This window comes from Chironomus tepperi, unplaced genomic scaffold (assembly GCF_022539635.2).
Source record: "Chironomus tepperi strain 1889 unplaced genomic scaffold, CSIRO-AGI_Ctep_v1 contig_395, whole genome shotgun sequence".
NCBI lineage: Eukaryota > Metazoa > Arthropoda > Insecta > Diptera > Chironomidae > Chironomus > Chironomus tepperi.
Window position 1 is genome coordinate 23,696 of NW_027226517.1, and position 26,129 is coordinate 49,824.

Genomic DNA, 26,129 nt, shown 5'->3' on the forward strand with positions numbered 1-26,129 from the left:
TAAATTTAGAAGAGCGAAGAGCTGTCGTTCAGTTATTACGTAATGCAACAACACCCTTCCTCTTCCTAGAGCGTTACTTAATAAGCCTCCTTCTCATGTCACCCTCACCCTCCAAGAGCACCCCTTAGTGCTGATATCCCATCCTGGCCCTCCAACAGCGCCCATTTATACTTATTATGTAGCGCTCTAGGAGGGCAAAGGAACGAAAATGAGGCTTATTAGGTAACTCTCTAGAAGGGAGAGGGAGGCAAGAAGATGGTTGCGTCACGTAACAAGTGAACAGCCCCAAATGCAAATCCTCAAAATTCCCCATCAGCCAATCAATTCCCAACCCTGCAAAAATATCCACATATTCCCCAATTTTCAGTAGGTTTTGAAATATTTATTTGCACACATCTTGAAGAACTTGTACCGAGAGCAGAAGTAAAGTAAGGTAAATTAATGGATTCAGTTAAAAAAAATATTCTGTTGTGTCTTTTTCTGGGTTGACTTAAAAAGGTATGCAAAGATGTTGAGAAATTATTGGATAATTTTGGAACTGCAGAAGTGCACTAAATTATTTTTAACCTAAATAAATATGTCGACAATAACTTTTAAGATTGGATGTACTTTTGGGAATAAAATTATAAATTATTGAGGCAATTGGTTTGTTTTGATTGGAAATGAAGGATTAATTTAGTGAATATGGGTCAGGTGAGTAGAATCTGGCGAGGATCAGACTTTTGTCGATTTTACAAGAATCTAAGGTTTGTCAGAAGTTGTAGGCCTGCAGTCTGGGAGGAGCTATGAGATACAGCCCAAAACTGAAGGCCTATGCATCTAAAATGAAGGAAATTCAGGACTGCGGTTGTCGGATGACTCCAAATACCCAAAAACCACTATAGCTTTACATCTGTCATACACAAATTCTAAATCCACATCACTCAAGTTCATTCACTTTCTAGAAAGATCGTGTTTAACACGCTCATAAACACAATGTATATTTGAGTAATTAAGAATCCACGAAATGTAAATAAACCAATTTAACAGAAAAAAAAGAACTGCTGTATATTCGAAAGTGCGACAACCAAACAAAGTATGAGCTGTAAATTTATTTCTGGTTCTATGAAAAAAAAGCAGCCATGAATGAATCATTTAAACGAAATCTGTCTATGAATGAGTAAATGTGTTGAATGTCTGAGAATTTAACATAGAAGAACTGCTTGAGTGTAAAGTATATGGACGTGAGCTAATTTTATAGTCCAAATTATGGGAATAAATGGATATAAAATCTTGTTTGTTTTTAAACAGAATTATTTTTTAATAAGGCATTAAAGTTTGATGATCAAATTACAAAATTATTGGAATGGGCTATAAATTGATGCTAGTTAAGGTGTTTTTAGGTTGGATATCATAAATTTATGAATTATTGAAATTGATCTACCAAGGTTAAAAATTCTGATAATCAAATTTCAATTTCATAATCAATTCAACTTAAAAACTGGTTTTGTTCTATGAATCTAAGACATTGGTGATCAATTGAATGAATATTGCGGCACACTAGCGTGTCCGTGATGAACTGTGTTTCGTCTGCTGTTTCGGTCGTGGCTAACCACAAAGGTGTATAGCAGAAAATTAAAAAAAAGACCATCACTGGTCTAAGAGTTATGATCATCCCGAGCAACTGCTATAATGAAGACATCAGGATTCTGTCGCGTCAACGTGTTGACAGGAAGGGTAGACTGAAGTATTTGGAGGGTAGAGAAGTTATTTTTGAATAGGTCCCAGATGAGAGTGCTTCGATCAATTGTGTCTCTTAATGTTAGTAATTGCGTACTTAATCGCTGATCGATCCTTAACAGCTTCTTTGCATGAGTTCATTGCAGTTTTGAACAAGAACCCTTGAAACAGAGGTCAAAGTCGGTCTTAGTCGACTATAGTCGATTTAAGTTGGTTTAGTGGACTACAGCCGACTAACAATCATCCGACTTCTACCTCTGCCTTGAAAATTTGTGAACAATCCCAAATTTTTGATTTAAAAAATAGTAAAAATTGAGATTTTAGGACAGCACACCCAAGAACCCAACTGCGAACTGTATAATAAGCGAATAAGCAAGTTCAACTGTAATTTAGGTCTCAAATCTACTCCCGAATGGACAAAAATACATTATAACTAGATGATGGCAAGTTAATGTCCAGTGGATGACTAGTTCTGACGGTTCTAAAGTATTTTTGTCCATTCATGGACTATTTTGTCACAAAGCAAATGAAATGTATTATCCCCGACAAGAACCAGCTTCAATCTCTAATTCCTCCAATTCTCCTCATATGCCCAACAAAAGAATACCATCAACTATTTCAATCATAGAACCAGAATAAGAAGATAAATAAAAGGTGACAAAAAGGGAAAAAATTATCACTTTTCATATTCATTAAATAAAGTTCAATAACATCAGTCTCTAATATCAACAAAAAAGCGAGATTTATTTTTCTACAAAATCTACAAGTCAATAACCTTGCCTTGATAATTTCTTCACAGATCTTTCGATTTTCTTTTTTTTTTACTCTCATTTCAGCCGAAAAAACGAAGAATTTTTTTCAAAAAAAAAAAAAACATTGTTAATTAGGCTGCACATGCCGAGGTATAACACACAGAAGAGAGGAAATAGAGAGAAAAAAAACGTAAAATAATTAAGAAATTTTTGTTCATTTCAATTTTAATTTTATTTTATTGCACGCGCAATAGGCATCATCAACATCATAATCAGCAGTGAAATGTAACAAAAAAGCAACAAAGTTTACTGCTTATGAGAGGAACAAGAAGATAAATGTTAGGTACAATAACATCAAGTGGAAGTGAAATGGAAGTAGAAGTCATTGACTGGCACCGAAAAATATGTGTGGAACAGCTTTTTTTTGCAAGGAAAAACTGTTTATTTTCATTGTTTTGAAGACTTTTGTTCAGCGGGAATTAAAATTGGATTTTTTTTTTGGGGAATTTTAAGAAGAATTTTTAAGAAGAATTTTCATTCATGCACAATAAAAAGCTTCAAGGTGGATCTAATGGAATTTGTCATGGTTGATCAAAGGGGATTTCCAGAGAGAATCTGAGAAGGCAATTTGTAGGCTAGTCACGTGTAAATCTATACTGTATTCTGCTTAGAATATCATTGGGGTTTAGAATTCCGCTCATACAGCAGGGATTTTAGGTGCTTCGATGATTCTCAGAATTATTAAATTTCCTTAAAATCATTGTTGGCAATAACAGGCTTTAAAAATCCCCAATGATAGATATATATCTAATAATTCTATGATGAAGTAAAATTGACCCTTGGCATTTTAATGGACATCAAATGCGTTATAACTAGTTATAGGGAAGTTAATGTCTAGTTGATGTATATCTAGTTCTACCGGTTTTTTGTTCTCTTAGGAAATTAGCCTCTGATATGTTACTGACATTAAATGGACAAATGCATCCGAATCTTAGCATATCCTTGAATTCTTATGTCTTCGGATGCACATAGAATTTCAAAAATAGTCTTATCGACTTAAGTCTTTCACAAACCTAATTGTTGACTAATTTCTTTAAGTGCCAAAGGTCTGAGGTTCCATTCTAGATCATGTCTAATTTATCGTTTGTTGGGTGCAGCTTTGTGCAGAACTTAAACCTGACTTAAATTTTATGACAACTGTCCTAGAAGTGACATTAAGATTGTCATCGGCGACATAAATGCCCAAATTGGAAGAGAAAAGACATTTAAACCAACGATTGGATCCTTTAGTCTTCACCCTAAGTCAAATGAAAACGGACTGAGACTTATCACATTCGCCGCCGCAATGAACATGAGAATAAGCTCAACATATTTCCAACGGAGAAGTTCCCGCAAAGCAACCTGGAGTGCACCTGGAGGAGGAAAAAAGTGCCAGATCGATCATATATTGATCGACAACCGTCATGCATCAAACATTCTGAATGTAAGAAGCTTCAGATACACACAAGCGGACATCGAACACCATGATTCTGATCATTATGCTGTTGGAGCTAAAATTCGATTTAGGTTGAGCAACATTGGACGAATAAGGAGCACAAAACAAAAGAAGTATGATGTGACAAAGCTCAAGAACAACAGAGTTAAGGAAAATTTCAATGCTCGAGTGGAACAACAACTGAAGGAGAGAAATGGCGAACTGACGATATGGCAGGATTGTCATATTGCAATGAAGCAAGCTGCTGAAGAATGCCTTGGGTACCATCAACCAGAAAAGAAAGAGTGGTTTGATGACGAGTGCAAGCAAGCTGTTCAGAGACTGATTGAGGCAAAAAATATGAGAACAACGAGAGCGCGAACTGAAGAAATAAAACAGCTTCAACGTAACAAAAAAGAACTCTTTAGAAGAAAGAAAAGAGAATTTGACAGACAGTGTCTTGATGATATTGAGGAGCTCCAGTCAATGAATGAGTCGAGGAAATTCTTCAATGCTGTCAAATTCGCAAGGAAAAAGTTCCATCCAAGAGTAGCTATCTGTAAATCAAAGAATGGTGAACTGCTTTGCAGTCAAACTCAAGTATTGGACAGATGGAAGGAACACTTTCAAGAGGTCTTAAATGTCGGTGAAGCTTGTCAAGAAAGCAGAACAACAAGACTGTACGAGAGGAATGATGGCAAGGAATGCCCTGAACCCACATTGAGTGAGGTACGTGAAGCAATTGCTAGACTAAAGAACAACAAGGCTCCAGGTGAGGACAGTTTACCAGCTGAGCTGTTTAAGACTGGATGTTCTATGTTAGAGGAGAAGATGCATGAAATCATCGTACAAGTCTGGAATGAGGAGAAAATGCCAGATGAATGGACAGTTGGAGTCATATGCCCGCTCCATAAGAAAGGGTGTAAGTTGACATGTAGCAACTTTCGCGGCATTACACTGTTAAGTTCAGCGTATAAAATATTTTCAAAAATTCTCTCGTCAAGGCTAGAGCCTCTCTACGAAGAATTTCTGCACGAGTTTCAGGCGGGGTTTAGGAAGAGCCGGTCGACAATAGACCAAATACATTGCGTGAGACAAATCATTCAGAAGAGTAGTGACAAGAACACGGAAACGCTGCATCTGCTCATCGACTTTAAAGCAGCTTATGATTCCGTTGATAGAGAAGGATTGTGGAATCTCATGACCGAGTTCCAATTTCCTCATAAGATGATTCGACTACTTAGAACAACACTGTGTAAGGTCCAGAGTCGTGTTAAGGTCCAAGGGCAGCTATCCGACAGCTTTGAGACATTAACTGGACTTAAGCAGGGGGATGAGTTGTCGACTAAGCTCTTTAATATTGCGCTGGAAGGTGTGTGTAGGAAGGCACGGTTGGAACTTAGTGGATCGATATTCAACAAATCGACTCAATTACTGGCATACGCAGATGATATTGACATCGTCGGAAGGAATTTACGATCTATCACAGATGCGTACTCGAAGCTGGAACGTGAAGCTGAACGCATTGGACTAAAGGTAAATGAGGAGAAGACTAAGCTTCTAATGGTCGCTGCATCAGACAGAACAAAGCAGAAAGTAGGCAGTCATCTTAGTGTCAATGGCAGAAGATTCGAAGTGGTGCAAGACTTCAAGTACCTCGGATCCTTTATTAACACCACAGCAGATGTCAGCATGGAGGTACGCAAACGGATCCACTCAGCTTATGGTGCATACTACAGCTTAAAGCACCTTTTTACGTCCAAGAGTCTGTCTAGAGGCACAAAGGTGATGCTATACAAGACGCTCATTCGGGTCATTGCATTGTACGGCTCGGAAACCTGGAATTCTACACAAGCAGACGAGGAAGCACTTGGTGTCTTTGAGAGACGAATACTGCGAGCGATTTATGGACCTGCAAAAGAAGGTGAAGTATACCGATGTAGACATAATCATGAACTTTATCAGCTTTTCCAGGATGCTGATATTGTCACTGTTCTTCGTGTGAATCGGTTGAGATGGGCAGGGCATTTGAACAGACGACCACAGGATGCCCCAGTATATAGAGTAACCTTTGCAGACTTTGTGGATGGCAAAAGATCAAGAGGAAGACCGAAAATGTCCTGGATTGGTTGTGTGGATAAGGACGCTAGAGTTCTCAATATCCCTAATTGGCAGAGGTTATCGAAAGATAGAGCTGTCTACAGACATTCTTTAAACGCGGCAATGGGCCCCCGTGCGCCCCAGCCAAGGAAGTAAGTAAGTAAATTTTATAAAGAAAAATTGACTCTAATTGTCTCGATTCCATATAAAATTCGAGTCGACTTTGAGTTTGTGTTTTGAGTTTTTTGGCATTTAATAAATCTTCACTGCTATTTATAGGATCACTACTACTAGTATTATAGGATAAGTTTCTTGGAACACAAACATTCAGGAGTTTAAACCTTAATAAGCCATGCTTTATTAGGCCATGGATCACAGTTGATCTGTAAAGCAATCAAACAATTCAAACAAATTGAAGAATTTTGCTGAAAAAGGGGGTAAAGTATGGATTGATTAAAGTCCAAAATACTTTGGTTACGTACCTAATACTTGGTACAATAGATAGATCAACAACCGTGAATACTAAGAGGTTCTACTTCAACGTTACTTATTTAGATACATAAAACAAAAGCAACACAAGGTGGTAGTAAGCCATTTTGAACAACAATAGTGTTCCTTCGTATTCTGGACGATCTTATGTCGATAATAAAGATATGTTGTGCATCTCAGCCTACGCATTTATTCATAAGTACCGCAAATTCTCACGCCTTTAAAAAACCCAATCGAACAATCAAACGATCAAGGAAGTACTTTTGTTTTTCTAGATTTCATATCCTACTCTTCCTGTAAACACTTCACTTACTCTTCCTTTTATTGCAACAACATTAAGTAACTGTAAAACCTTCAAAAAACTATCCTTAAATTGTTACTTATTTTATCTTTTCTGATCATTTCCTTACGCTTTCTATAATAATGCACAAATAATTTTTTACGATCCCATAAAGTACCCCAAAAATGTCTAAATTATTACATTTTTTAAAAATATATAGCAGTGCTTAAAAAATGAACAATAAGTGAACTAAAAAAATAATTTTTAAATATCCTCAATAAATCTATTAAAAATTATAAGGATACAGCACTCAATAATTCAATAAAAAATGGTCCATAAAATCTAAAGAACATCCTGATGCATCAATTTCCTACATTATACCTACCTTCTAATTCCCACAATGCTGAATAATGGTAACATTATCCTATATTTCAATTGTTATATTACATCATCATAATCCTCATCCATAACATTTGGTGTTATATAATTTTATTTTATTATATTCCATAAATGGAAAGGATCAAGTAAATGAAGAAGTAACGGTGGTGCACCGTTATGCAATTGCACAGTGAAAGAATAAATAAAATGCCATAAAAAACTTATTTTTTTTTACTCCCATAAAAAACTGCTGTCTGACATTGCTATTTACCTTTTTTTTATGAACTATACAAATTTGAATAATGGAAATTTATAGTTTTTTTTTTTGGTTCTGGAACGAAGGACGTGTAGGAACAAATAGAATAAAAGGAAAGGATTGAGAAATAAAAATTTATGGTTTGTTGTGATAGGATCGATCATAAAAATATATATGAAAAATGAAATTTGAGAAAAATAATGTTGAAGATTTACAGAGTTGGGGATGCTGAATTTAATGTTTTGAAATTTACAAACATAGGGAATGTTCCAAAATGATTCTATCGTCAAAGACAGTCCTGGGATATCTCATTCTATACACTGTCTTGATCTCGAGAATTCAAACTTCTTATTCAATGTCGAAACAGTAAGAACCCTTCCTAAGGGTCTTAAAGACGAGATAGCTGTTGCTTATTAGGCACATGGCAACCTCATTGTAGACCCAATTGTTAACCCTTGTTGTTGATGATCCAGACTATATCAACACAATACAATGTACATAGTAGAGCGGCCTTTTTCGGCCTGAAAATTGATCCAAATTAACCGTCACGGTTCCTTCAGTGCAACTTCTTGTCTAATTGCTAATACAACGACGTAGCAGTGCTTTAGTATCGAAAAGACACAAACCTCGTTAACCTGACTTTAAAGCACACAGAACCCCATTTGAATTTACTGAGGGTTGAACCATGATCATTAAGATTGAAAGGTCGATATTCTATCAATCTCATCCTTATATTAGGCAGATATTGGCTTCATTTGTCATCCTTTAACAAAGAAAGGTGTTTAGGACACACACCACGGCTTAAGGAAGAACGAAAAAGGACAATCTAAAATTTTTCTATCGAGTTTCCAACGGATGATCGAAGGACCAATATTGGGTATGTACTGAATCTTATACCATTCCACCACCAAGTCCATGTCCCTCAAATTTTAAATAGATCCTTAATTCAAGACTATTGTATCCCTCTGGTTCAAATAAGCTGATGCTCCTCAAAACTCCCCTTTAATCCCATCCCTGCTGCCAAATAAGTTTCACTAAATTTTTCAATAACTAAATCAAAAGACTGCACTTTTTTATTAAAGAGGAACTGAATTTACATCAAACAAACTTTATCTGGGTTAAAAGGATTGAATCACACCATATGCTCATTATTATGTATAACTGCTGTCGAGACAATGTCGGCACACACAATTTAATCCTCTCCTTTTTACATCGATTTACAGTTCTTTTCATTCGGTTCCTCGTCCTGTATTATGTAATAATTACATAGGCACAAATAATCAGCTATTCCGAAAACAAACGGAATTTATTCATTGTTAATGATGAATGAATGGATGTTGGGGTGGATGTGAAGGTATATCATTATAGGTAGTAGGAATATTCATGAATGAAATGCAGGAATGAGGAAGTTGCATCAATTATTAAAAATTATTTTACAGTAAAAAAAGGGGAAAAAAAGGATTGATGTGGAATCACGGTACTTAATTGAGATGCTGATGTTCATCAATCAACATATGTTGTGCCTTAAACTGCCATACAGTAAATAGGAAATGAATCTTTTTTCTACCTAAAAATATTTTTGTGGTAATTTTTGAGGAATTGAAAAGTCATTTATCATGGGATAATCCCTTCCAGTCACATCTTCAAGTGTCCTTTTTGACTGTCAGCCTTCTCATCCTTAAATTTGTAAACAAATATTCCTTACTAGAAAGTGAATAATTTACCTTCTTTTTGGAATGTCTTCTATTTACTGTCCTTTGTCATGCTAAAATATTTATGAGCTGTTATGAAAATTTGCAAAAGGTTTCAGTTATTTTCTAGGAATTTTTTATGATTTTGACTTTCTTTTTTATTCCTTCCTGAATGACTTTGTTTTACTTGACATAGCTGTTCTTTAGCTTTTATGTTCTGTGAAATTTTGATGAAGTATTTGAATGAGTTATGAATGTCATATAGTAGAAGCTAGCATGAAGTCAGACATCAATCATGTTTTGTAGCAATTATTGGATAGAATAGGAAGTTTAAGTGAAAATTGATTTCATATTTGGCAGGAGTGAATTTCATTCACATTTGGATGTGTAGAAAAGGACGCTAACCCTAAAATACAAAGATTCACAATAATATGCATGCTTTTTACATACAAATAAGTATGCCTACAAAAGCGAGTATACTCAGAGTATGCTTCTTGCCTGTTAGGGTAAAATCCTTAACATTCCAAACTGTGAGCAGTTATCGAAGGATAGAGCCGGCTTTAGAAGCTCTCTCCGCAAGACAATGTTTTTACGTGTGTCTTAGTCAAGAAAGTTACTATGAAGTGAATTTGTTAATTCTCAAACAGAGTTTATGAGAAGAAAAGTTATTAATTATAATTTAAATTTGAGTTCGAATCCTTAGATTATAGAAAATTAAATTCCGCGTCTCTGATTGTTTCTTTTTTTTAGAGTTTCATTTTTTTTACTTATAAAATAATATTATCTTCTGACTTTTTTGACTAAAAGGAACTTGATTCCTTCACCGTTCGTCGAAAAAATTGTGAAATTGTACAGTTTCAACAATTTTCAGATGAGTGTTTAAGTCTAGGGTTGTACACATATTTAGCTGATAATACAGCTTAGTTACTTCCTTGGCTGAGAATCACCCATTGCCGCACAGAGAGAATGTCTGAAGCTAGTTGTATTCTTCGAGAACTTCTGTCAATTCAGAATGTAAAGGACTTTAAATTATTTTTTTGTTTCATTAGTAAATCCGTCAGTAGAATTTTTGCTTTGTGTATCGTGGCTATTGATTGTTTTACGGAATATTGATGGATTTACCAACCTTCACATTCACAAATTACTTTCTCCGTAGGTACCACACAATTCAGATGGTCGTGCATATTCAGGATGCACGATTGTGACATTTTGCGTTCTGCAGAACTTCTGTCGACGCAAAAAGTCACTCTCAGGATGTACAAAAAGGAGGTGTATTGTGTAGGAGAGGCTAAGTAATTGATGCCTACTAGAATTGCACATCAATTCCCTCTGCAACAACAGCGAACACAAATATTGATGAATCACACCAGATAGAAATCAGAATCACGTCTGCCTACATAAAATTCAGATTCCAAAAATACACCAAAACCACAAAAATTCCATAATATAAAAATCCAAGTTCATTGAACATCCAACAGTATTATTTCCCATATTCACTTTTTTTTATTAAATAATCAACAAGCAAAACAAACCAAAAAAAAAAGAGCCAAAAAGAATTTATTTCAAACGAAAAGGAAATGAGATTCGTCCCATACAAGACTAACCAAATAATTCCATCTAAGTTTATTATCCATCGATGAGCGCCGACAGAAACACAAGAAAAATCAACAAAAAAATCTTTCTCTTCAAAATGCAATCAAAAACCGAAAGATACCGCAAAAATATATTTTCGACCATCCCAAAAAAAAGCGAAAAAAAAGGCAGTAAAAGAATCTCATTTATTTGATGGCAATGAAATTTTTCAAATTCTTGTTATTTTCTTGCGTGTTGGAATTATTGCAAAAAAGAGAGAAAAAAAGTTTTCACTAATGAAAGTCGGATGGATATAATAAATGGGGATAAAGGAAAGTGAGCAATAAATTAGGGGTAGTTCAGTGGTGATGCCCAATTTTGAAGGGATAAGGATATTTTTACATATGGACGTTAAAGGACATATGAATCTGATAGAATGAGTTGGTTGATCGATCCGAATTCTGACTCCGAGTTGGAATTATATGGGCACCTTATTAGGTCTGTCCTCACATACATACTCATCTAAATGGCATTAAATCAATCTAAAATACAGCTCTAAACCAGCGTGACTTTGGCATTGTACTTAGTTACTTGCTTCGCTGATCAGACAGATCAAGTGTGATCAATAACCTCCTTCTGTTGGCGCCTGAAGTTGAATCTATCGCTGGTTACCGCTTACCAATTACCAATACCAAGTGTGATACTATTTCTATCGACAGCTTCTTTCTATGAGGCATTGTGCAGGCTATAAACCGATTTTGACATCAATCCTGTATGACTTTCATGACTGGTATAGTCTCGAGTTTAAACCAAATTCGACTGTAAGTTAGACTCACGCTGGTCTGGAGCTAAGTTTCTGATAGATTAATCGATTTGCGCTATTCGAATGAGTATGAATATACAGGACAGACGTCCTGGAGCTCCAAAAGCAACATTGCGTAGGAAGGTTTTAAAAGAATGTCAGTTAGATGCAAAGACGAAAAATTTTTACAAACTTTGTGATAAAGCCAGCAACAGAGGCAGATTGAAGCGTTTTGTAGAAACCTAGGCTCCACATCGGAGCATGGTTCCAGTAAGTAAGTAAGTAAGTAATAAAGACAGACTTAATCAGGTGACTACGGACACGTTTAGAAGGATATGGAGGATATTAAGTGCCTATATACATCCTTATACTTTAAATAATGACTAAAATCCATAAAGAAGTCCTAAAATTCAATTTCCATCACTTCCAAAATGACCCCATTTAAGAGGATTTGTTTATGACTTTGTTTTTATTTACATTTCAAGAAGTTCTCAAGGACTCACTTTCCTTTCCGTTCCGTTACAAAACACAAACATTTTCTACCTCCATCATTCGACCATTTAAGGATGCATATAAGCTGAAACAAATCAATTATTAAACAAGTCTACCTAAGGTAATTAAGAAGAAAGAAGGATCCTCCCATTTCAGGAGCTGAGGTCAAATTTGGCAATAACGGTAAAAATTTCACATGCATATACAGTGTCCCAATATGTCATAAATTGTTATTACTTCATATCGTCAATGTCTGGATGAAGAACGTAAAAGGAGAAACGATAAAATTAGGTCGATGAATGACAAAGCAAAATAAGTAATTATTATTTTACTCTTCAGACTGACTACGAAGGAGATTGAGTCACTTTGCTTTGAATGGAAATTATTTATAAATAATTCAATTGAATTTTAAATGATGGAACCTGTAAGAAGCAGTTCTTAATGTCCAAAAGAAAAATGAGGTAATTTTTATTTTATTATTTTATTAAGTGAAGTTTTTGTTATTGAGTTTAAGCAAATGTTAAGTAATTGTGTGATTAAACATGTTTGTGGATGTAACGGACGCGTGAAAGGTCGAATAATTTGGGACTGAGTGTGGAATTGACTGAGCTAATTTTGGTGTTTATTGGTCAAGATTTTTGTTAAAACATGATGGCAGTTAACTAGATTGATGATTTTAATTTATGGAATTAGGACAGGAGTGTAATGATGTGAGGGACAGGGTTGTCAATTTAAGTCTTGTGTACCACGACAAGGACAGGGTGATTTTAGCTTCAGACTAGATTTAATAAAATTCAGCTTCAAGTCAGAGTCCAGGCGGGTTTTTTTTTTTGGATAGTCTTAATAAATATTATATAACCTATAAGAAGAAGGAGTGGTTATGGTCCCACTATAAACTGTAAGTCTACTAAGTGCAACCTGATTCGTTAACCAATCTTTAGCCACAAAACGTCCTAGCATAGCTCTGGATCTCAATTATCTGAAAAACTAATTTTTTTTATTAGATCGAAAGGTACAAAATATGGAAATGGCAAAAATTCGTCGACTGACCGATGTGACTCTGATCTGGAACTAGAATCGGCCAAATTTGGCTTCAAACTAATCTCCCACAATCCTAAAACTGTATTATTCAAGTGCCTCTGACCTAGAGTAAGATTTGATTACATCTGGCTTCAGGATGATCTCGTGCAGTCTTCGATTTTGAATTTTCGACTTTACCTGATTCCTGGACATATACTGTAAATATGCTGATTAATATTGAATCTCAGACAATTCAAAAACTTTCAATTTGACTTGTATTTTCGAAGTTTCCAAAACTTTAAGACTGAAAAAGACCCGAACAGCAAAATTTTTCACTAATAATCTTTTCCGTAAGTACCTCATATTTCAGATGATTATGAGTATTCAGGAAGCCTCAGGAAGCACAACGAGAAGGTGCATTGGGTTGGAGAGACTAAGAAGTTGATGAAAACTTGAATTTTCATTGCTTAATCTCGCTATCGGGATCGGGATCGGGATATCCTTGGAAATCCCGAAAATTTCAATCCCGATCCCGAAAATTTATCGGAACCAGGATTTCGAGAAAGCATACTGCTACATTGCCGTTTCAACGGTTACCTTCAAGGCACCATGACCGCTGATTTTGACCCAATTTAACGCCTAGAAATGCAGCTATTGCAGCTCTTCGCAACGTGCTTCTCAGTAGAACTACTTCAATCTGCTCCATCTAGCATCTCTCAACAATCTTCTATCTATTAACCAACAGAATTCTCTAGAATATCAATAAATATCGAACATTAAATCCACACAAAAATGTAGGACGTCAATGAGCAAATTTATTTAAAAATTACACAATAAATTTTATATCCCAATATTACCTTTTTTACGCTAATGGTACGAGCCCAACCTCTCTCTTTCTGTTTACTCACATTTCTAACAATTCTCACATCTGAGAAGATAAGTGCAATGAACTTCAAGTGTTGAAACTACTTCAAGTATTTCTTTCCATCGACCTCTTTAGAGTTTAAATCCATAGCTGAATGTAACAGCCCGATCAAAATCAAAAATTGAAGATCAGCAAAACAAAAATCTCGATAATACGATAAAAATAATGATTAAAGAATGAAAATTCATAATTAATATTAGTCATGCCTGTCTCATTGCGAAATTTGAAAGTATTAAAAGAAACACTTTCATCATTCTTGATCTACATATATATGTGTATGCTCGGGTACATTTAATTTTTTTTTATATTTATTTGGCAGACTTTTTGCTGTTTGATTGGCATAGATAATTTGAGGGAACGATGAAAAGGTATGAAAATGTGACAAACATGTGATGATGAAGTAGTGAGTTTTTGGCTGCTTTCTTTATGATTAGTACGATGATACTTAAATGTGATATCACATGTCAAGAGAACTACTGGATTATAAGCTCACAATGCCCATACAAAACCTTCAACTTAATAGACAAAGAAACCTTATTAAGGTACTGTAGTGATATTTCTGTACCATGAAAAAATACTCTTTGTCTGTTAAGGCATCACCAAATCTGGTTGCCTAGATCAGCCATACTAGAGGTAGAATATGTTAAAATTAAGGGCAATATATCGCGCGGTAGGCAAAAGAACTCATAGAAAGAAGCTGTCGATAGAGATGGTGTCACACTTAGAATCGGTATTTGACAAACGGTAGCCAGCGATAGAGCCAGCTACAGGAGCCGACTGAGGGAGGCAATTAATCACACTTGATCTGTACGGCCAGCGAAGCAAATAAGTAAGTATGGGCAATATTATACATTCACAAAATCATTTCATTCTGGAGCTAAGACTAAATCGAAAGGCTTTCCATCTTACTTTGTTACTGGCTCTGTCAATTATTCAAATACTAGAGCCATGGAACAATATGGAGTTTAGGTTGCTACAAAAGGCTATATATCTCACTCTATATTGACTTCTAACTGGCATTTTCCAAGACCCATTCAACACCATGTTAATTTTGGATCTCCAGGACGTCTAATCCCTTGTGGGTCCAAGGGCTGTAAAACAAACGTGCGTTTCTTCCCCCGAATTGACATTTTCTCCTGTTTTATGCATAGAGTATTTAATCATAAATGTCTTCCTGGCCAGCTCTTTTTAATAATATACTATTTGATGACCAGTCTTCCTAATTCCAAATCCACCCACATTTTTAGAATCCGTCTGTAGCAGCTGTTGACAGGCTCTGTCACTTAGTTTGTTTAAATTATATTTCCTGTAATGTGCGAACAGTTGATGCAGACGTTGATTCGAACAAATTTGAATTATATTTCGAATGTTTTTTTCGGAAAAAAATCCGCCATCTTGAAAAACATCAAAACTTTTAAAATTTTTAGTTTTTCATGATTTTTAGCTTGAATGTTTCATTTAAATCAAAATAATCAATTTAATTATGTTCATTGAAGCTTTTTTAATCATTTAATCGAAGTTTAAAGCTTAACTTATCAGCTTAAAGTTAGTTTTTTTCAAAAATTATCCCAAATTTTTGGTTTTGTTTTCATTGTTTGTTTACAAACATTCTGAGAAAACAATGAAAAACTTAAATGTCTTTATTTCACTTTTCTTCATTATTTTAGACTTTTTCTTAAATTTTTCACAATTATTTAGTTTAGTTTAAGCAAAATCTTGCTTTAAAATTAACAATTAAAAGCTAATCTAAAGCTTTTTTCGTTTAGATTATTAACGTTCATTTGAAATTTAAATTTGTTTCCGAAAATAAGAACCATTCGAAATTAAAATTCCGAAAATAAGAACTCGTTCGCACATTACAGTATATTTCCACACGTTAAGCTGACATTCCTTCATCAAGTACCTTTTGGAGCTCCTGAACGAAGTTCCGTTGGGGATTTAAATCAAGTACAATATAGCAAACTTAGGTTTCTGTCCCAGAAATTACATAATCTCAAGCATTTTTCTTATGAAGTGTATGTCAAATCCAGCCATAAATTCTCATCTACTACACATTAATCCTTGAAAAAAATCCAATTAACCTTCTCAACAGCTTTATCACCAATTCATTAAACCAATATTCTAAGACAGTGGTGGGCAACCTTTGAGCTGCTAATTTTTTTTCCAAATTCCATGTGTCGTATGTCGTGTGCGATGTCGGTCAAAGCTTATCAACAAAATGTGCTTGTGAAAAATAGCAGGTTGCTCACCAATGCTCTAAGCAAATGCAGCAAAATTAAGTTAGAAACCATAAAAAATTCCCATAAAATTCAATTACATGCAGGCATACATGAGTTGACTAACATACATATTTCCCAGATTATGATTAACTAATGAATAAATAACTGCAAAATTGAATGCAATAAAATTTAATCAGATTTATTTATTTTTTTATTACACACATTATACCTTATTCCTATTAGCTCCTATTTTTCGCGTTGTATAATCAAACATGATGTAAAATTCTTCAAGCATTGTTAAAATTGCATTTTTTTTTTTAAATTTTCTGATCTTTCCTTATTGATAATAATAAAAAAATTTAATATTTTTATATTCCCGAGCTAAAATAGATTGTGATTTATTATGAAATAAAGCATATACAATGGAGCAATTTATCAGCAATTTTCCATTCTATTCCAATCTATTCGCTATAAAGAACAGCATGACGAGAAAAAGAATAGAAAAGAAAGTAACGAAAATGAAAGAAGAAGTAAAAAAAATTGTTCATGCTCAGTGGATATTATAAGAATTAAGAATAGAATTGACTAACGGTAAAGTTTTTAGAATGTTCTGTCTTTCTATTCTTTATTTAACATGCACGGCATGTTCTGGTGTGTGAGAAATTTCTCTGAAAATAAATACGTCTGTGGATTGTTATGTGTAAATATAAATAGCAATTTGAGGATCATATTACCACAACATTTTACCGGTAGAGATCCTTTTGCTGTTGCAGGTACAATTTTTCTTGTTCCTTGATATTTTTCTACATTTACCGTTTTGTGGTCGTGCATTGATTGTGACCATACGGTGAAGTTTTCGGTTTCTTTATTTGAATTGATGGAACTTATTGAAATATTTGAAGGGATATCATGTTACTGATAATGTGAAAATAAAGAATCCCGAAAATGTTCGACTATAATTGGCTACAATCTACATCAGGTGGTGATTTTTGTGGATTAACTTGTTGCTTTCTATGGGTTTCAATTGATATGTATGTGAGACCAATGAAGGATGAAAGTAAGAAGCTTGTTGCTGTTGTGTTTTGAGATTATGAGGATTATTAATACTTTAGTCCATGAAATCTGAAATGCTAAGTCAATGAATTCGGTAAAATCCGACTTCAGTCAAGTGTCATGTCGGCATAGGTCACTGTTTATTTTCCACCCTGCGTACTCTTCGGACAGTCAGCGACAGAGCCAATTTTATACGTTAAATGATAGATGCCATAGATCGCAGCTGATATGTATGGCCAACTTTGGGTATACGTCAAGAAACTAATCACAAACTCAACAGATATTGGATTAATTGTTTATGCCAGCTGCCTTTTAAATTATTCGACAATTAGCCAGTTATTCAGGTCCTATTTACTTCCTCGAACAGATCAACTGTGATCCATGGCCTCTCTTAGATGTCGCCTATAACTGGTTCTATCGTCGGCTTCCGCCTGCCAATTGACAATAACAAATGCAATGCTGTCTCTATTGACAGCTTCCATCCAGGAGTTCTTCGGTCTACCACGAGCTCTCTTACCATCTAAAAAGTCTGATTTAAAGACCTTATTTAGTGGAGCTTCTTCAGGTCCAATTTAATAAAATCTGGAAGTCGATAAACTGCTAGAATTTGGCTAGAACTCACGATTATTGGTATGTGATCTAGATTCGTAAAATCCCTAAACGGCGAGTTTACAGCTCTTATATCTTCCTCAATTAAACTACATAATTCATTTCCTGTTCTTGGTTTCTTTTCAAATTGTAGATCTTTATTTAAAAGTCCGCCCTAATCCTGTCAAAGACATCAAACTATAATCAACCATAAATCACGCTTAAGTGGAGGAGCATATCCTCTTAGATCTGTTCAACTGCTTACTGTAGCAGGATCTACAACAAAATCAATCAATTCCGATAAAAATCATCCAATTCATACTGTCAACAGCCAACAAATTCCATTTAAATGCTCATTAAACCATTAAATGATGTAATTAGTGTCATTACACCTTTACATGATTGCAAATCATCGATGCATAACATCTCTATTTCCATTTATCTTCTTAAATCCTTTTCACAACCCCTTCTTTTGCAAAATAAATGAAAAAAATCACATACAAACTCATCAATATACTCCAATTCACTAAGTTCATTTCAGCACATTGAACTATCGACACCGAAGATAGCAAAAAATTGAAATTGTGTCGATTCCTCAAAGCTATGTTTTCAAATAGATTTTAAAACGCTCACGACATATTATTCATGATATTGCTCTTATAATATTTTATTTTAAAAATAAAACTCTTTTAATCTTCGTTAAGAATGTCAACATCTCACCATCGACCTACAGACGATTTATGTACAGCATATAAATTATTTTTAAGCAAATTAATATTAGCTGGTATTTTTGGGAGATGGAGGAGATTTGAAGTTTTGCGGTTTGGGTGTTGATGTTACTTGGTCGTCGTTGTTACTTAATAATCAGAGCCTTAATAATCAGAGCCTCGTTTAAATCCACCCCACTATGAGGTTTGGATTGACGGCTTTCATTTTTAGAAGGTTAGGTTAAGCCGTGAAGCTTCATAGCTTACCCAAATATAATTGATTAACCCCAGTGGATTGTTCAAATTCCGACTCTAGGCCGGCGTCTCTCTGGTATGGCACAGAATTTATACCGAATCAGAGTCATACCGACCTAATGCTAATTGATTATCAGACATGGTTAGCTGGTTAGTGCTGAGTCCTTCCGTTCCTGGTTTCGATTGTAATTCATGCAATTTTGGCCAAACTTTGAATAGGCTCCTCTAGAATTTTTGCCGAAATTAGATAAAATGATGGGCTCGGTTCAAGTGACCAGACGAATTTTTTAAGATTGCAATCAGAATTCTTTTGTATTTTGATCGATTCAATGAACAGCTCTCATGGTGCCTTTAAGATGGATTACTGTCTCAAAATTCACGGATTTGACCCCTAAAAGCATTTCTTGACACATTTGTAAATCATAGGACCTGAAAACAACGCTCATAGCATCATAAAAACTCTATAGACAGCCAACGAAGTTGTCTTTATAAGCTGTGACTCAAAATGTTGTTCCTGACTCATAATATCATCAAATACCCCAAATGTCAGACAAATGCGTCTCAAATTCCCAACTAACAAACTTAGTAATACTCTTGAATACAAAATTTTCGGGTCCATAGCAGCCTAAAGTGTGATTGCGCAAAAAAAAATAAAAATCCTAACTGTATTTCAATATATACAACTTGTATCTTTCCAATTTACTCTCCATTCTTCTTTAAATTGTCTTTAAGAATTAAAAGAAGGAAGAATGAAAAAAAAACAAAATTTTTTTTGTTGTTATTCTTCCTCTTCTGTGATGCCAAGGCTGGTTCTACATATATACAAATTATATGAAAGTGATTGTCTCTCGAAAAAGTGTGAATTCGATGGAACTTGGTGCTTTATAATTCCGTTATTTCTCTTTATTCTCACAAAATGAGATTTATACATTTTAAGAGTTTAAAGACTTAGCACCGAATTCTCTCGAAATCTCTCTTATGCTTACTATACACACACAATTTTGGTTTTTGAAGGTTACTCGAGTTCAATAAACTATATTTTTCGCCATTAAGTATCTTTGTACGATACAAACCACTTTCCATATGAATAAATTTTTAAAGAAAAATTAAAGAATTGATATGATCATGGAAATGAGATGATTATGAGTTGTAGACGCATTAATTCACATTTGATTCATATCGATTCTGAGAAGATTTCTCATTTTCGAAGGGAATTTTGAGAATTTCCTTACTTATTTTGACAATTTAAATTGGTAATTGTTGATGCCAAAAGATGATTGATGAAGGAAGCTTGCAGACTTGTTTTTGGATGCCGAAATTAATAATTATATCGATGCAAATCTGTGTATTTTAATTGCAAGCTTCCACAAAATTCTTGTTGAATTTTTGAATTATTTATGGACGTGAAATTAAAAAAATTGTAATAATTTATTAAAAAATAATTAAAGTTCTTATACACGGGAGTTGATCGCAGTTGATAGCCAATTGTGGTTTTATTTACGAGGGTTCATGCTGTTCGTCAGCTCTTTTAAAAGAGATTCTTAAATTTAAAAGAGATTCAGATAATATTAGGATTTAATACTTCCGTCGAAGTGGCTTAAACTGCTGCTTTGGTACACCAAACTGTTCAGTTTGAATCAAATGTCGTGGAAATACAATTTACAGCCTTCTTTAGTAGACTAAAGGCTGTAATGTCATCAAAGGAGTGTTTCCGATTAAGGACTCTCGAGAATGAAACCAAGATTTGTTGATTTGTAGAGTCTCCTTCTTACTTTAACTAAATTTAGTGGTCTGTCACACACTCTCACTTGTAACTTCCTTACTTCCTTGACGAAGACGTACGATGATCATTGCCGCATTTAGAGTTCTTCGGAAGCTTGATCTGTCTTTAGAAAACTTCTGTCAGTTTCTAATTCTCAGCACTTTTGCATCGTTTACACTCACTTATTAAATAATTATTAGTTTCGTAACCCTTCAGAACAGTACGGGCTCTTTTTTCACTAAACTAAAAAATTCGAAGTCTAATCAAAGTTTTGCATAAAGTAGACTATTCCTCATATAATTATAGTCGAACTAGATCAGTGGTGGGCAAACTATGTGGCACGGTACACTTGTGTGACACAAAATTTGTAGCGCATCACTGATCCAGAGACTAGGATTAGAGACGGGTTAGAGATGCGACTAGATCGAGAGCGAGATCGAAACCAAGACCTACACTAAGACTCTAAGAGAATTCTACGAAGTCTTAATCTCAAGATCCGTAAAATTCTATTAAAAAGACCTAAATAACCAGCCCTCTAATCCCCATTCCTATACTATCCCTCTAATCCCCCTTTGTTCATCTCCTTATGATCATTCCTGAATTGCTAAATATAATGTCATCAAACAACGCCACCTTTAAAGTACAAACAAAAAAAAATATCATTTAATCCTCCAATAAATTCCAATCCAATCAGCCCAACCTTCAACAAACCATAAACAAAATTAAATATATGTGATAATTACTTTCAGTATAAACGCGTGTAATGTTAATTGTCCATTAGCCTGCATAAGTTATTAAAAAAAATTCTCTTTTATACATTTCCTCCTTATTCCTTTCTTCCTCCATTCTTTTCATTCTTTTCATTTTATTGAAATGTTATGGAAATTAAATTAAGCTGCCGCACATAATCTCCTTCGCACATTCTCTTTCTCTTGTACGTGTAGGATTTCAAATATCATTGTAGGTGCTTTAAAAAAAAGAGATGCAAACTAACCAAGAACCGTAAGAATGCATGGACATTATGTAAGATTTCAATTGACATAAGGAAGTAAAAGAACTAAAGACATTTGTCATTAGGACTGTTCTATAAATCATGACAGAGTCTTTTAATTATTGAGAATTATTCTTACTTTAATATGAGTCATGGACGTGTAATGATCATGATGAGATCTTATTATAGGCTCTTAAAGTAAAAAGAATTGTGAAAGGCATCATTAAGTATAAGATGGAAAAAGATGTTAATTACTTGTGCGTATATAAATTATGGACGGATTATTTGCGAAAAATTATGAATGTTGTAACATGAGAATAGTTGATGGTGATCGTATTGGACAGAGTATTTATGGTTTGGGAACGAGCTATTTATGGATTAATGTTGGGAATAAATTTTTTTGAAAGGAGGAAGAAATGAAAAAGGTCTTTAGCAAGTCTTTGGTCAGGTCTAATTGAGTATTGATGTGAAATGGGCACTTATGGTTGAATATGGCGCATTTTTCTGGATTGACGGACGGATTGGATGGCAGATGGATACTTAATTACTTACTAACTAGAATTATGCAGATACCATGAATCGTATGTCGTATACCATTTCGGTCAAGGCTTATCACCATGAAAAATAAAAGGTTGTGCACTGTAATAAGTGAATAAGTGAATGACTAAGCAGGACAGACAGGTAAATATATAAACTGTCATTCAGAAGAACGGACATATGAACAGCAAGCATGAACAGTAAGACAGCTAACCAATTAAATACCAAGCATTCAAGTCACATGTACCCTTTAAAAATTCGCTCTAAAAATTGACCAAATAAGACAATTACCGTACCCATCAGCAACTATACCTAAAATCAGTTTAAATGACCACAATTACCCTTCATTAATAATTCATATGTCCATTTCATGTCATAAATTACACAATTTGTGCCTCAAAAAAATATTAATTTAAGATTAATGTCTCGATTAGTCACCTTCCAAACAATTTCTATCTAAATGACCTTTTAACTACCTTCTTATTATTACACAAGCAGTCAGCAATAGACAATTTCTTTTCTTTTTCCTAAACTCATCAAGCAACATGTGAGACTTTACACATTTTTATTTATGTTACATCAAGATCTTTTACACACATACAGATTTAATTTCTAAGCTGCAAAAAAATAAAAGAAGTAAGCACAGAAGTCAATAACCTGTACCGAAGACTCATGTTGCAAAGACTAGTTGCTCACTTACTTCGCATAGCGAAGCAAGACATCAAAAGGAAATCAGCGATGAAAGCATTTCTTCTCTTTTTTTATTGTTATTTCGTGTCGCACTCTCTGTTACAAAATTCACTGTTACATTACAGTTATCTTTCAATTGCCTAAGTCTCCAATTGCTTAGTATGAACGTATGTATGGATGATTATGTCGACGACATCGTGAGTTCATTTCTGCTATTTTTTTTTTTTTTGCCTGCAAGAAGTTTATTGAATGAATTTGTAATGAAATTGGATATGTTTTTGTGACACAAAAAGGTTGATACGTGGACGGACTGAATATATTGCAAAAAAAATTGAGACCCACCAGAAAAAAAATGTTGTGCTGAATATTTTTAAGACCTGGAATTTTATTTTATGTTAAATTTGTAAATTTTTCACGTGGATTTCGAATAAATTTTTTTGCTGTCAAGTCAGGATCTAAAAAATGTTAATTTAATTCCAAAAATTCTAGGCATAAAGTCACAATCTGCATTTTAAACAACACAACAAGTCAGTGACCTCAGCCGGCACAAATCTAGGCTAAATAAAAATTACATTTACACTTTACCTCATCGCATCGTCGTAATAGCAAATAATGTTGATGAGAATAGTATGAACGTCATTCATTTCCCTCTAGCTTCTTCTTCATACAGCACCTCTATACACAGTTTAATAGCAATAAAAAAAACGCAACAGCGGCAACAAAATTACACATTGAAAAAAAAAAATATTCTGATTTGTAATGAAAATGAAAAGTACCGCAATTTTTTCGATGCTGTTTACCGCTATTCTTATGAAGTCAATGAGATAGAATTGTTGTGTACTGAGTGAGAGAGACATTAACACCAGAAAAGAACAAAGAACTTAAGCTTTCTGTTTGAATAGTTATCGTTGATTATTTGTCTGATTTTGGGTACTTAGGGTGATGCAAGGGTGATGTTTGAATATTCAGGGTCACTACAAATGGTTTCCTTAATTCGAAAGTGAACTTAAGACGATTTTAGACTGTCTAAGACCAGAACAAATGAGCTCCAGTTGCATTCTTATATCATCAAATTCTATAGTATAATTTCAAACGGGAGATATCATCAGTATGTAGATTGACAGTATTGGACTCTGTGGATTTGCAACATTCGGAGTTGGCAGAAATTCTTGAAGGATAGAACCAAGGATCTCAATAGCCCCAAAAGGCCCATGTTCGCCCCAGCCAAGTAAGTCAGTAAGTTTTCGAGAGAAGCTTTAGGATAGTCAACAGATCTGTAATAATATTACAATTTGCCATAAGAAAACCCAATATCCCATTAAATTCAATTCCATTGATACCCCTCGCCTTACCAGACGCCACCCAATCCCTAGTAAATCTTTCATTACAGAACCACAAAAATATATAAATTCTATCCCACAATGACAACACTTAATTCTTAAAAGAAATCAATGAATAAACATTTCTTTCTAAAAAATTTATTACCATTGAAAAAGAATCTCGAAAGATGTAAGGTTAATGAACATAAGATGTTGACACCAACAGCACAATGAGACGCTCATGTTATGTAAAGGAACATTTTCATGTTTTAAAGAATTTGTATTTTTTGTGAAAAGAAAAGTTCAGAATAAATAGTCAAGAAGCACACAACAAAGAGCATTTTTTTGGTGAAAGGTTCTAACTGACAGTGATGGCTGAACTCTGTTGAGTACGAATCTAAATTCAGAGCTTCAAATTGCTTCATCTTCTTGATTCCCTAGACAATCAATCAAGGCCAATTCTAAAATCTACATTCTGACATTTTGACATAACTCCTCCATTGCAATTTTTGCTCTATTCCTTCATCTATAGATGTCACATTTTTACTTCACGATGTCAATTATCGATTGTTTCCATTTCCTTATTTGAACTGAAAAGACTTGAATGGATGGCAATGAAGAAGAGTGTTGAGATATTGCTTATTTTTAGATATTCATGTGAGGTTCATTTTTTGTGGTTTTAGCATTGAATTTTGGAGATTCAATTGTTGAATTGAGTAGTTGTATATAGACTTAGCAACTTGGAAGGCTTCTTAGTTGCTTACTTCCTTGGCTGGAGCGCACGAGGGCCCATTGTCGCGCGTAGGGAATGTCTGAAGACAGCTATATCCTTCGAAACCTTCTGCCAGTTCGGGATATTAAGGAGGAAGAAAAGAAAACTTAGTTGCTTCAATTGTTGAACAGATTTATTGTGACTCATGGTTTCTCATTTGGGGTGCTTGGGTTGTAGTTAAGATGGAGGTTGGCTGGGCCGATGTACTTTCAGGTGACACGAGCTTCTATGGAACCTCTGTGTGATTTTCCTGAGAGATAATCAGCATTTTCACCAAAATAAGCATTCACAGGAATATATTCTATCAATATGCATACTTGAACATGCTCAGTTTTGTCAGCATGCTCCATGTCTTTTCATGAGAGCCTCGATTGCTTCCCTAAATGACTTGGAACTCATAAGACAAAATAGATCTGAATAGGACGATGTATTACAGAATGCTTGATCCCATCAGTACCCAAAAACCCAAAAAACCCATCAATACAACACACAATAATTACAGCACAACATTCAGAACTCAAAAATTATTGCAAAAAACAACATCAAAACAGGAAATTTTGCAGCTTTACATTCTCATTACATCCAAAAAAACCCTCAAGCAAACATCCATCTGACATAAACATTCACAGCTTTTTAAAAATGCATGCCCTAATGAAAAAAACAGCAACGTCCATCCCATTTGGCATAATATGACACGCAATTGCACTTTTTTTTCCTGGTATCAAAAATAGCACATATCCGACCTCTTCAATTTACTTAGTGACTTGTTCGAAAAAATATAAGAAATGCGAGAAGAGCCATTAAGAGAACCGACCGATTAACAAACAAAATCACGACATAGAACCACATGCATTAAAGTGACATGAAGGAAGAGAAAAAAGAACGTTAAAGTCAATATTCTTTGTCTTCACTTACGTATTTGCTTTTTATTTACACCGTAAACCGTTGTAATTTGCTATTCTATTTTGACATTGAGTTGACTAGTAATTGATGTTGTATGAGGTGGGATTTTCTTCTCTATTTTTTATCATCTTACGACTTGTTAGGAGTCTTATTGTGTAACTTTTTCTGCTTGTTGAGGTAATAGATGTGGATGGGATGGGATGGGGTTCTGGATGGCTAGATGTGCAGCTAGAATAGAATAGAATATAATGTTGGGTTTGCTTATAGCAACGGCACTGCGATCGATGATTTGTTGTACCATCCCAAATTCTCTACAAAATGCCTATGTCCTTGATGAAGCCAACAATGTCCAAAAAGCGTTCAAATTATAATTCTTTTTAACA

General features: G+C 34.5%; 1 protein-coding gene across 1 annotated transcript; it reads left to right on the forward strand.

Annotated features, from left to right (window-relative positions):
- Window positions 1-3,816: 3,816 nt before the first annotated feature.
- LOC139096536 (uncharacterized) lies at window positions 3,817-24,305 on the forward strand. The gene is made up of 3 exons (XM_070648273.1): window positions 3,817-4,867; window positions 5,393-5,643; window positions 24,249-24,305. The coding sequence occupies exons 1-3, from the start codon at window positions 3,817-3,819 to the stop codon at window positions 24,303-24,305; spliced, it is 1,359 nt and encodes a 452-aa protein (XP_070504374.1).
- The last annotated feature ends 1,824 nt before the right edge of the window (window positions 24,306-26,129 follow it).